At 44.9% G+C, this 12,320-nt stretch overlaps 1 protein-coding gene across 1 annotated transcript in view; it reads left to right on the top strand.

The window, feature by feature from the left end:
• UTP20 (UTP20 small subunit processome component) overlaps positions 1–12,320 on the top strand; it is a 399,297-nt gene that overhangs the window by 377,471 nt on the left and 9,506 nt on the right. Inside the window, exons 59-60 of the mRNA XM_029599719.1 lie at positions 9,187–9,432; positions 11,909–12,035. Of these exons, the coding sequence (XP_029455579.1) occupies positions 9,187–9,432; positions 11,909–12,035 (373 nt within the window). The remainder of the gene's footprint in view (positions 1–9,186; positions 9,433–11,908; positions 12,036–12,320) is intronic.

The raw sequence follows: 12,320 nt of genomic DNA, 5'->3' as shown, positions 1-12,320 counted from the left end.
TTAAGTGAGCACATACCTACGCATGTAAGTACACACATACATTCACGCACAACCGGACACTTATAATTACTCGCATCAGGGTGGATTTGTGCGCACTCGAGTTCAAGCGCTAGCTGGCTGAACGCACAAGTTGCACTGAACTATGGCTCTGGCAGCAAAGAAGCAGAAGCAACATTCTTTCTTCTGCCTGCTATATTAGGTCTGCACAGTCTGAATCCTTCTTGTGTCAGCACTGTGAGAAGACCCAGGGAGGGCTGGACTCTCAGAACTCCTCCAAGCCCAGCCCCTCCCAGTCAGAGGACGGGTCAGCCATGACCTTATCCGCTAGTACCCCAGATATGAACAATTCCAGGACTGCATCGTCCTCAGGAGACGGCAGTTCAGTGGTACCTACCCCAGTTCCTCCTGCCTAGGCATGGACCCGGCGACCTTCTCTTGGGTGAAATTTTTACAGGGCCTTCAAGCCTTTGTTCTGGTGCAATCGGCTGCTACCCCTGCCCAGACTGAGCCCTAACTGGGAAGGCCTTGTCCTCCCAGCCCTATTAGCATGCCTTTGGACATGCCTCACCTCACCAAGGGTATCCCTGACAGGGACGCAGACACCATGGACGACGAAGGGAATGCAGGCTCATTGGAGGACGGGGGAATCCTTCCAAGCTTGGAACCATACCAGACCATTTTACGGTTTTTCCACAGAGATGAATTGCCGGCACTGGTTCCCCAGACCCTGAAGACTCTGGGAGTTCCCAGCATGGACCCTAAGAAGAACCCCCATCCTGGTGTCTCTACGGAAAGCCTCTAGCTATTTCCCGATGCTGGAAGGCATCCAGGAGTTAATTAACCTAGAATGGGATGCCCCGGAAGCCAGCTTTAAAGGAGGCTGGGCATTGGAGGCCCTGTATCTTTGGACCCAGAGGCCAAAGAACACCTGCGTTTCCCGAAAGTGGACGCCCTGGTCTGCGCCGTTTTGAAGCGAACAACTATCCCAGTAGAGGGAGGAGCGTCTTTGAGGGACGCGCACGATAGGCGGCTGCAGTCCATCCTTAAGCAAGCCTTTGACACAACAGCAATAACGCTGCAGATCACTTCCTGTTGTGCCCTGGTGGCTCGCTCGTGTCTGCTTCTCGAGAGAGAGAGAGAGAGGCAGATAGCTTAGGGGTGCATTCCAGAGAAGCAATGAAGCCCGCCACAGCATTCCTAGCAGATGCAAACTCTGACCTAGTGCATACCTTGGCCAGAAGAGTAGCCTCAGTGCTGGCAGCCAGAAGGCAACTATGGCTGCGAAGTTGGTCACCAGACGCTACCTCTAAGGCAAACATCACAAAGATGCCCTTTAAAGGATCCCTCCTATTCGGAAGCAAATTGGAAAAGTTGGCCAGTAAATGGGGTGATTCTCCAATGCCAAAGGTACTGGAAAATAAGAAAAGGAGGTCGCAGTGCCGCTCGCCTCTGAACGGTCAGACCAGGGGCTCCCACCATTTCCTAGCGTGTAGCAGATGGACTCAGGATCAATGGGTATAGTGTACTCCTGATAGCAGTTGGAGACGGATCAGATTTCAATCTGACGTCAGCCCTAGTACATATACCCCTGGAGGAAGTGCAGCTCTTCAGTATTTTCCGTCTCCATAGCAGATAGGGACTCTATGCACGCTCACACAGCGTTAGAGTAATTTTACCAAAGAAAACCAAAATAAGAAATCTTACCTCTACAGACGAGTTCCGCTCTCCTGTGGTGACACCCATTGGGTCCCTCCCCCAGTTGAGATTTCCCGATGTGATTTCCGCGATCCCTCGGAGGTAAGCCTTGGTCCAGCGGCCGACCCTCGGCAGGGACCTAGCCCCCGACATCGGTTGAGGCTGAGGCAGTGGGTGCAACCTCGAGCACGATGGTGAAGGTATTTTCCCTCTCCCCCCGCAGCCGGAGACCGCTCGGAACGAGACCGAGAAGCGCCCGAGACAAGGTAAGGTAGAAATCTATTTAAAAGTCTCCGGTCTCCGAAGCTCGAGGAGCCGCACAAGTCACCAGCCAGGACCAGTGCCACCGGGTTGATCTGCCCTAGCAGGGCTAGACCCTGGTCAGATCTGAGGGTCCTCCCACGTGGAGACCCACCGAGGTGGTCGCCATATTGTCCGCGTGGTCGCCGTCACCATTTTGCTCTGTTCGCCACCCTGTCCGCCATTTCGATCCGTGCACACGGCTCGCCTCACAATATTAATATAATCATAAACCACCAACCACCTTCCTCCCTATATTCATATTTTTTTTAGCAAAATGTTTTTTAAACAGTCCAATAGTGAAATATTTTCTTCATATGTGAGACTGATTACCGGAGATATCAGTTTAATTTCTATATGAAACCACCATCCTCCTCACACATATATATTTTGTAATTTTTATTATTGTTATGAAGAAAGTTGTTATATATATAATATTTGGTTCATTTCTGGAAAGTTGAAGAAGGTGTGATGGGTTGGAGATTTGGACATTATTAGGACATCTTCTGGTGGTGATTTTATAAATTGGTTTATCCCATACCTTTGTGCCAGTTTAAAATAAGAACATAAGGTATGCCATACTGGGTCAGACCAAGGGTCCATCAAGCCCAGTATCCTGTCTCCAATAGTGGCTAATACAAGTCACAAGTACCTGGCAAATAACCAAACATTAAACAGATCCCATACTACTAATGCCGGCAACGAGCAGTAGCTATTCCCTGTTGATTAATAGCAATTTATGGACTTCTCCAGGAACATATCCAAACCTTTTTTAAACCCAGCTATACTAGCTGCCTTAACCACATCCTCTGGGAATGAATTCAGAGCTTAATTGTGCATTGAGTAAAAAAAAATTTTCTTAGATGTGCTACTTGCTAACTTCATGGAGTACTCCCTAGTCCTTGTATTATCTGAAAGAGTAAATAATTTCACATTTACCCATTCATCCTTTCATGATTTTGTAGACCTCTATCATATCCCCCCTCAGCCGTCTCTTCTCCAAGCTGAACAGCCCTAACCTCTTTAGCCTTTCTCATAGCGGAGCCATTCCATGCCCTTTATCATTTTGGTTGCCCTTTCTCCAGTGCAACTATATCTTTTTTGAGATGCAGCAACCAGAATTGAACACAGTATTCAAGATGCGGTCTAACCATTGAGCGATACAGAGGCATTATGACATCCTCCATTTTATTTTCCATTCTCTTCCTAATAATTCCTAACTTTCCTAGCATGTAGCCAAATGGACTCAGGACCAGTGGGTTATGTGTTCCTCTGCTAGCAGATGGGAGACGGAGTCAGGTTTCGAAGCTGACTTCACCTAGATATACCCCTGCAGTGACCTCAGCTCTTCAGTATCTCTCCATCTCCTTAGCAGATGTGTCCGCTATCCCCACACTATTACAGTGTTAGCAGGACTGCAGCATTAATCCAAAGAAAGAAATTTTTACCTTCGCCTTTAAAGGAAGCTTGAATCCCGCTCTTCTGCGGTGATACCTAAGGGTCCCTCCCTCGGTTGCGAATTCCTGAGGAGATTTCCAAGATCCCTCAGAGGTGAGCCTTGGTCCAGTAGCCAGTTCCCGGCATGGACTTAGTTGCTGAAGCAGGTGAAAGGCAGCAGGTACAGAAGCCGAGCGTGGTGGTGAAGGCCAAGGCCCTCTCCCCACCGCAGCTGGAGAACATCTCTGTAATCAGTTGGTAAGTGCTGAGACCAGGTAAGTAGAGAAGAACTCTTCCAATGCAGAGATGTGGAAAGGCTTTGGTAAGTCTTTCCTCTGGTCTCCTTGTAACGTAGTATTCAGTTACTCAAATAACTCTGTAATGTAGTATTCAGTTACTCAAATAACTATTCGCTGTACTTAAAACACATAAACTCTGTCATCCTTGCTCTTAGTTACCTAACGCCCCTCCTTACAATTATTCACACTCACAAAACGTTCTATATAAAGAGCTTCAAGCTAAGTCAAGGTTATGTTCCTTCACATTTATAAATAGTTATATTACTCGCATATATCAAGAGTTCTCTGTAAAGCATTTATAAGCTAAGTTCATGTTTAATGTAAACCGATGTGATACTCACAGTGAATGTCGGTATATAAAAACTTTTAAATAAATAAAATAAATTTAAAAAGAGGCCTCAGCACCCCTCTCCCATGAGGGGTTGGGCCAGGGGCTCCCAGCGCTTCCGGCCCTACAGAAACCCGTCATTCCAGTTACCTTGACCCTCGGGGAGTTCTCAGTCCTTTCGGAACCGGCAACCCAAAAGAGGAACAGGTTCGGGCTCAGGCTTGACCCGAGCTTCCCAATAAAGTTGGGCCGACCCATCCATGGGAAGAGGAGATAGGGGTCGACTTTCCCTCTTCTACTAGCGTCGGACAAATGGGTACTGGACATCATACGAGAAGGCTACACTCTGGAATTTTGCAGCATTCCTCAGGACAGGTTCATGATATCACCCTGCCACTCCTAGCTCAAAAAAATGGCAGTGGAATCCACACTGATAAAGCTCCTCAGTCTGAGGGCTATAGCTCCGGTACCTACACCCCAAGTAAATATGGGGCGTTATTCCATCTATTTTATCGTGTCCAAGAAAGAGAGCTCATTCCGGCACATTCTGGATCTCAAGAGCATCAACCGTCATCTACGGATATTGCACTTCCGCATGGAAACTCTATGCTTCATCATAATGGCAGTGCAACTAGGAGAGTTCTTAACCTCCCTGGACCTCTCCGAAGCCTAACTTCATATTCCAGTCCATCAAGACCACCAGCAATTTCTACACTTTGCGGTACTGGGCTGCCATTTCCAGTTCAGGGCGTTACCCTTCAGTCTGGCAACTGCCCCCAGAACATTCTCCAAAATTATGGTGATCGTGGCGACAGCACTGAGGAAAGAAGAAATTCTGGTGCACCCCTACTTGGACGACTGGCTGATCCGGGCGAGTCATTGGAAGAGAGCCTCCAGGTGACCAGCAGGGTCAGGTTCCTCCTACAGGAACTTGGTTTGGTTGTGAAAATGGACAAGAGCAGCCTCAAGCCCTCCCAGTCCTTAGAGTACCTGGGGGCCCGATTTGACACCAAGCAGAACAAGGTCTTCCTCCCTCCCCCAAGGAAGGAGGAAACTGATGGAACAAGTACGCCGGCTGAAGCCACAATGCACCCCCAAGGTGTGGGATTATCTTTAGGTGCTCGGCCTCATGGCATCAACCCTGGAAGTAATACCGTGGGCAAGGGCTCACATGCTGTCTCTCCAACGCTCCTTACTGTCCTGCTGAAACCCACTGTTCCAAGACTACTTGATTTGCCTCCACCTACCATCGGAGGTATGCTCTCGACTCCAGTGGTGGCTACAGGAAATCCACCTAAGCAAGTGCATAAGCCTATCCCCACCGAGCTGGATCTTCCTTACTACAGCCATGAGCCTCCAAGGATGGGGAGCTGACAGCCTAGGGACAGTGGCCCAAGGAAGAGGCTAACTGGAACATAAACCGCCTGGAAGTTCAAGCGGTGAGACTAGCATGTGTGTAGTTCAGCCACAGGCTCCAGGGGCAAACGAACAGGGTGATGTCAGTCAACGCAACAAAGGTTGCCTATTTCAACCGCCAGGGAGGAACCAAGAGCCATCAGGTGTCTCTGGAAATAGACTCCCTTATGGAATGGGTGAAGTTAAACCTACAAGGGATCTTGGCCTCCCACATTGTGGGAAAAGGCAACGTCACAGCGCACTTTCTCAGCAGGGAAAGCCTAGACCCGGGGGAATGGTCGCTGTCAACCAAAGGCTTCCAGCTCCTAGTAAATCGCTGGGGCCTCCCGGCCATGGACCTACAGGCCACATTTCACAATGCAAAAGTCCCCCGGTTCTTCAGTCGCAGACTAGATCAGCACTCCCAAGGGATCCATGTCAAATTGAAGACCTGGCCAGAGGAGAGCTTACTGTATGCCTTCCCCCCATGGCCTCATCTGGGCAAGATCATCCACAAGATAGAACACCACAGAGGTTTAGTCCTCTTAGTGGCCCCGGATTGGCCCAGATGCCCGTGGTACACAGATATGCGAAGGCTCCTTGTGGAGAGTCCTCTATGTCTCCCCCTACACAGGGACCGTCTCCAGCAGGGCCGATTCTTCACGAAGATCCATCTCTATTCTCTCTTACGGTCTGGCCCTTGAGAGGGCTCGCCTGAAGAAGTGTGGTTACTCGGCGGCCAGGATCACCACCTTGCTTCGCACGCGGAAGTTCTCAACGTCCCTGGCATTCATACAGATCTGGAGAATATTTGAGGCCTGGCCCGAGGGCTGCGGGGTGCCCCCACGAATGGCCAAGATCCCTGTGATTCTGGAATTTTTACAGGATGGCCTGAAGAAAAGGTTGTCCCTCAACTCCCTCAAGGTCCAGGTAGCAGCCCTCTCCTGCTTCAGGACCGAGGTGAACGGAAACCATCTGTCGGCACATCCGGACTTGGCCCGTTTCCTAAAAGGGGTTAAACAACTCAGAACACCCTTAAAGTGGCCAGTCCTTTTAATGAACTTCAACCTAATATTGAACTTCCTAGCAGGATCTTCCTTCAGACCGATGCGCAGTCTGTCACTATGCCTATTAACACTAAAGATGGCATTCTTGGTGGCAATATGCTCGGCCCGTAGCATCTCAGAACTACAGGCACTATCCTGTCGGGAACCATTCCTTTGATTTACTCCAGGAACAGTGCAGCTTCGCACTGTCCCCTCCTTCTTACCAAAGGTGTTCTCGGCGTTTCACTTGAATCAATCCATCTCCTTACCGTCACTGGAGGGACACAAGGACACGGAAGACTCCCGCCTTCTCTGTCCCCTAAATGTTGGTAGACTCTTATTGCGGTACCTGGAGCACTCAGAACCAGTGCACAAGACAGATCGCTTGTTTATTCTTCACGACAGGAAGAAACAGGGCGAAGCGGCTTCGTGAGCTACTACAGCTCGCTGGATCAAGGAAGAGTAATCAAGGCACTTACGTAGAGGCAGGGAAGCCTTTACCCCTTCATGTCAAAGCTCATTCTACTAGGGCCCAGGCAGTATCCTGGGCGGAAGCTAAGCTGATGTTGCCTGCCAACATCTGTCGAGCAGGCAACCCATAGTGCAGGGCATCCACAGTATGGCTGGTTTCGATACTTATATTGGTTGAGTACACTGACAGTTTTTAATAAGTATTTTAATCAAGTTTTGTTAACCAAGGGTTTAATCAAGTTGTTTCCAAATTCTAATCAAGTTCTTCGATATATATGGCTTTTTGAAGAGAATAATGAAGAGCTGAGGTCACTGCAGGGGTATATCTAGGGTGACATCAGCTTTGAAACCTGACTGCGTCTCCCGTCTGCTAGCAGAGGAACACATAACCCACTGGTCCTGAGTCCATCTGTCTACACTAAGGAAAACGAAATTATCAGGTAAGTAATTTCTCCAATTCTGTTTACTTTTTTGACACCACAGCACACTGAGGTGACGATTTCAATGTACTATCAACTATGACGCCCAGATCCTTTTCCTGGGTGGTAACTTCTAAAATGGAACCTAACATCATGTAGATACAGCATGGGTTATTTTTCCCTATATGCATCACCTTACACTTCTCCACATTAAATTTCATCTGCCATATGGATGCCCAATCTTCCAGTCTGACAAGGTCCTCTTGCAGATTATCACAATCCACTTGTGATTTAACTATTCTTAATAATTTTGTCTCAGCTGCAAATTTGATCACCTCAGTCGTTGTACCTCTTTCCAGATTATTTATAACTATATTAAAAAGCACTAGTCCAGGTACAGATGCCTGAAGCATTTCACTGTTTACCTTTTTCCACTGTGAAAACAGACCATTTGTTTCCTGTCTTTTAGCCAGTTTGTAATCTACAAAAGGACATCTATCCCATGACTTTTTAGTTTTTGTAGTATCCTCATGAGAGACTTTGTCAAACGCCTTCTGAAAATTCAAATACACCATATCTACCGGTTTACCTTTATCCACATGCTTATTCACATCTTCAAAAAAATGTAGATTTGTGAGGCAACAATAAATCCATGCTGGCTGTGTCCCATTAAATCATGTCTATCTATATGTTCTATGATTTTATTCTTTATAATGGTTGCCACAGTTTTCCCAGCACTGAAGTCAGGCTCAATGGTCTTTTGTTTCCCAGATCATCTGTGGAGTGCTTTTTATATATTGGGGTTACAGTGACCACCTTCCAGTTTTCAAGTACAATGGATGATTTAAATAATAGGTTACAGATTACTTGTAATAGGTCTGAAATTTCATTCTTGAGTTCTTTCAGATCCCTGGGATATATACCATCCAGTCCAAGTGATTTGCTACGCTTCAGTTTGTGAAACTGGCCTACTATTTCTTCCAGGTTCATCATGATCCAGAATGGGTATCTCCCCAGTAAACACTGAAGCAAAGAATTCATTTAGTCATTCTGCAATGGCCTTATGCCCTTTTAACTCCTTGATCATCTAACTGTCCTACTGACTCTCTTGCAGGCTTCTTGCTTCAGATATATTTTTAAAGGTTTTTATTATGATTTTTTGCTTCTACAGCCAACTTCTTTTCAAATTCTATTTTAGCCTGTCTTATCAGTGTTTTATATTTAACTTGCCAATGCTTATGCTTTTTCCTATTTTCTTCAGCTGGATCCTTTTTCCAATTTTTGGAGGAAGATCTTTTGACTAAAATAGCCTTTTTCACCCCACCTTTTAACCATACCAGCAATCATATGGCCTTCCTTCCACCTTTCTTAATGTGTGGAATACATCTGGACTGCACTTCTAAGTTGGTATTTTTTAACAATGTCCACACCTGTTGCACACTCTTAACCTTTGTAGCTGCACCGTTTTCTGCCTCTCCTCAACAGTCAACAGCCAGTCAGGGCTGAGATTTGGCACAATAAGTTTGGAAGATAACACCGTATTAACCGCGGTTATAAATGTCAGATGTCATGCAATGCATGGAAGAAGAATGCTAAACGTTAACTGTCTGTGGTATTTTTATGCAAATACATTTTAAAAGGTAATTTCAGAAAATGAACCATTTCTAAATCTCATCTTCATTTACCTCTCTGCACAGTTTTAGTTGTGGTGAAATCTGCTTTGATGCTACAGAGTGGGTCTCGTCAGGTTTACAGGAAGTAAAAATTGACACATTCTTTGTTTTCATGTTTTTAAGGTTATAAAGAATTTGTTGTTTGTGGCCAAAGTTCTCTATCTACTTGCACCAGACTTGGAGGATAAAGAAGATACCAGTCAAGGGATGGACTGTGAAGCTGAGGAGAGGAAGATGTCAGGCGACGAAGAGGAAAATGGGGAGGCAAAAGAGGAAGGAGAAAAAACAGCCACACTGATGTGGTTAATGAAAAAACTCTCTCTCATGGCAAAAAGAGAGGCAGCTCACACCCCTAAAAACCCATTAAAGGTTAGTGCTCCAACCTACTACTGCCCTCCTCTTATTTTAAAAACAGAAAAAAATCAGATAAAATGGAAAGTAGAAGCTATACCAGCACAGAACAACGCATTGTGTTTTCCCTTCTCTCGTTTCTAATCTTTATGTACTTTGCAGTCTTTGCACATATAAAAGGATTTGATTTGGACTTCCAAGTTCAGACATTAGACTTGGTACACATGTGAGAATTTGGATTTTGATGACTGTAGGACTCCAATTTATTTCCTGGCTCCCTCATGTCACCTGTCCAGGTTGCGTCCTTTGAGTATCAAGTGTTGGCTACCAAATTGGAGGGGGATTTTATGCCAAGGTCACGTAACCTGAAAGCCTTTTGAACTGCAGCAAATTTATTTTTCATGAATTGCCACAGTTTGGCGCCCTGAAGCCAGTGGGAAATATCTGGGTATCGCACCCAAGACATTGTGAGCATTTTCAACACTTCCTGGCTGCTGATTTCATGCAATGCAAGATCAGCAGCCAGGAAGTACTAGCCTACAAGTTTTAAAAATGCTGGCAGAGCCCATTCTGCTAGCGTGAAAAAGGTCTACATGCCACTGTAGCTGCTCATGAAGGAGGAAAAAGAGGTCAGCTCCGCCACCCTCTTGTGACCTATTTTGTAAAGAAAATCATCCCTGCTTAATCATTGTTGTTGCCATGATCCTTGAACCATTAAGCACAGTTGCTTTCCTGTAATAGGTGTTCTCCAAGGACAGCAGGATGTTAGTCCTTACACATGGATGACATCATCAGATGGAGCCCCGATGCAGACAACACATGTCAGAGTTTCTATTGTCTAGTTTTCAGACTTGTAATCCAGTACAACTGACATAAATTTCTATAGTTGTTGGTATTATACATGGTAAAGTCACTGCTGCTTTGTCACTTAAACTCCTGGCTTTAACTATTTTCAATCATATGTTGAAGTAATATGGCCCGGTTGCCGCTGTGCCAGAAAAAGACATTTACCACTGCTACTGTGAAGTCAGCTGTAGTGATAATTGGCTACCAGCAGATTGAACATAAAAATTGCCCTCAGTCCCTGAGCAGGCAGTCACAAGCTTAATTATAGCTAATACTGTAACCTGAAATAAAAAAAAACCTGCCCAGGATGTTAACAGAAAATAGCAAGTTGCCAGTATTATTAATCTTCCTAAAGCAATTTCTCTCTAAATCCACTACTGCGCTCACAGATAACCCACACCATATGGGATTAGCAGTGAAAATCTACTGAAGCAAAACTCAGAAGAGTAGGAGTGCCAGTTACATTCACCTTGTTAGGATTACTACTGTCCTGTCTGAAATTGCATTTGTATAACCAGCTCCTTGATTCCATTCTATTTTGACAATAGCTGGGCCCTCAAAGTGAGATTTTGCCCCAGTCGGTCAGTCTAATCCAAATTTCATTGTATTCTGCTTTTCCAAAGTACTCAAAGCATCCAGCAGTAAAGCATAAAATAGCATAGATCTTAAAATATTGACCAAACAAGATTTCCAAAGGAAAAAGTTATTATGACCAGCAGTAACATCTAAATTGGTCAAAGCTGAAAGTGAGTGCAGCTACAAGTCTGTCTGTAAACATTTATATTTTTAATATACAGTCTGCAGCTACAATTAGCAATGTACTTTGTGCACAATAGCGCCCTTTATCCAGTTAAGTTTGGACACAGATGGGAAATTGGAGCAGTTTGAATATCCTGCCATACGCAGCAGCCAGCATGAATCCGGCTCTCTTTTTATCTTGCCAAAAAGTTAACTGGCTAAGTTTGGGCAGGGGTGATCTAAGGCAGATTCTGCTATCTGACTAACATAACCAGATGAGTGCCGATATTCAGTGTTATCCAGTCTTAATTAGATAATATGAGGACTAGTCATATAAATGTATCTGACATTGAGATGGCTATGGATATTTAGCAGCACACATGCACTGCTGGATATCTGGTATTAGTTGACTGGATACGTTTTTCTGGCTAATTTATCCACTCCCTGCACTGCTAACTTATCAGGCTTATTTTGACATTAGGAAAGTCTGGTCTGGTTATATCAGGATGGAGAAGTCCAAAGATCTGAGTTCAGGACTCTTCTTTATGACATTGACACAAGCTGCTTTATCTCCCTTTAGTTCCAGGTCCCAGCTGAAAATAAGGCATACAACTTTTCCTGCCTTTGGAATATTTTGTTTTAATTGCATATTGATCTCATTATGTTTATACATCAAACAATATCTAGCTAACTGCTGTCCAAACAAAATGTACTTGCATAAAGAGGTGTTTCTGACTCTGTACTGGCCAGATGAAATTAGGCAGATCTTATCTAAATAACTTTATTTGGGTATTTTCAGCCACAGACTTATCAGGATAAGTTATCCAGAATATCGGGATAACTTATCTACCTCAAAACTATGATTGAGAAGTAATATAATTTATATATCAATTATATTTTGCCTTTTCAGAGAATCTGCATCTTCAAATTTCTTGGTGCTATTTCAGTCGATCTTGGAAGAGACAAAGTGAAGCCCTATCTTTCAACAATCATTACCCCTCTGTTCAGAGAACTGAACAGTACTTATGCAGAACAAGGTACAGCAAATTTTTCCTTAGTGGTACATAAACTGAGGTGTATACTTATACCACTTCAGCCTGAATTTTTTTTTCTCCAATAGGCTCTTGAACTGAAAGATGCAAAGAATGTATGGAACTAGTCATAGTGTAAACATCAATCATTAAAGATGTTAGTCTTGACAGGGACCCAAGTCCGTGGCAGTTTGACTAAAATCCTTGAGCTTCATTGCAAATTGTAACATTCCCATTCCTGGGTCTCATAATAGCAGTCTCTTCCAATCAATTACTCAACCAACATGAAAT

Source organism: Rhinatrema bivittatum, chromosome 4, assembly GCF_901001135.1.
Source record: "Rhinatrema bivittatum chromosome 4, aRhiBiv1.1, whole genome shotgun sequence".
Taxonomy (NCBI): Eukaryota; Metazoa; Chordata; class Amphibia; order Gymnophiona; family Rhinatrematidae; genus Rhinatrema; species Rhinatrema bivittatum.
The sequence above is the reverse complement of the archived record's forward strand: the minus strand, read 5'-3'. Positions and strand labels throughout refer to the sequence as shown.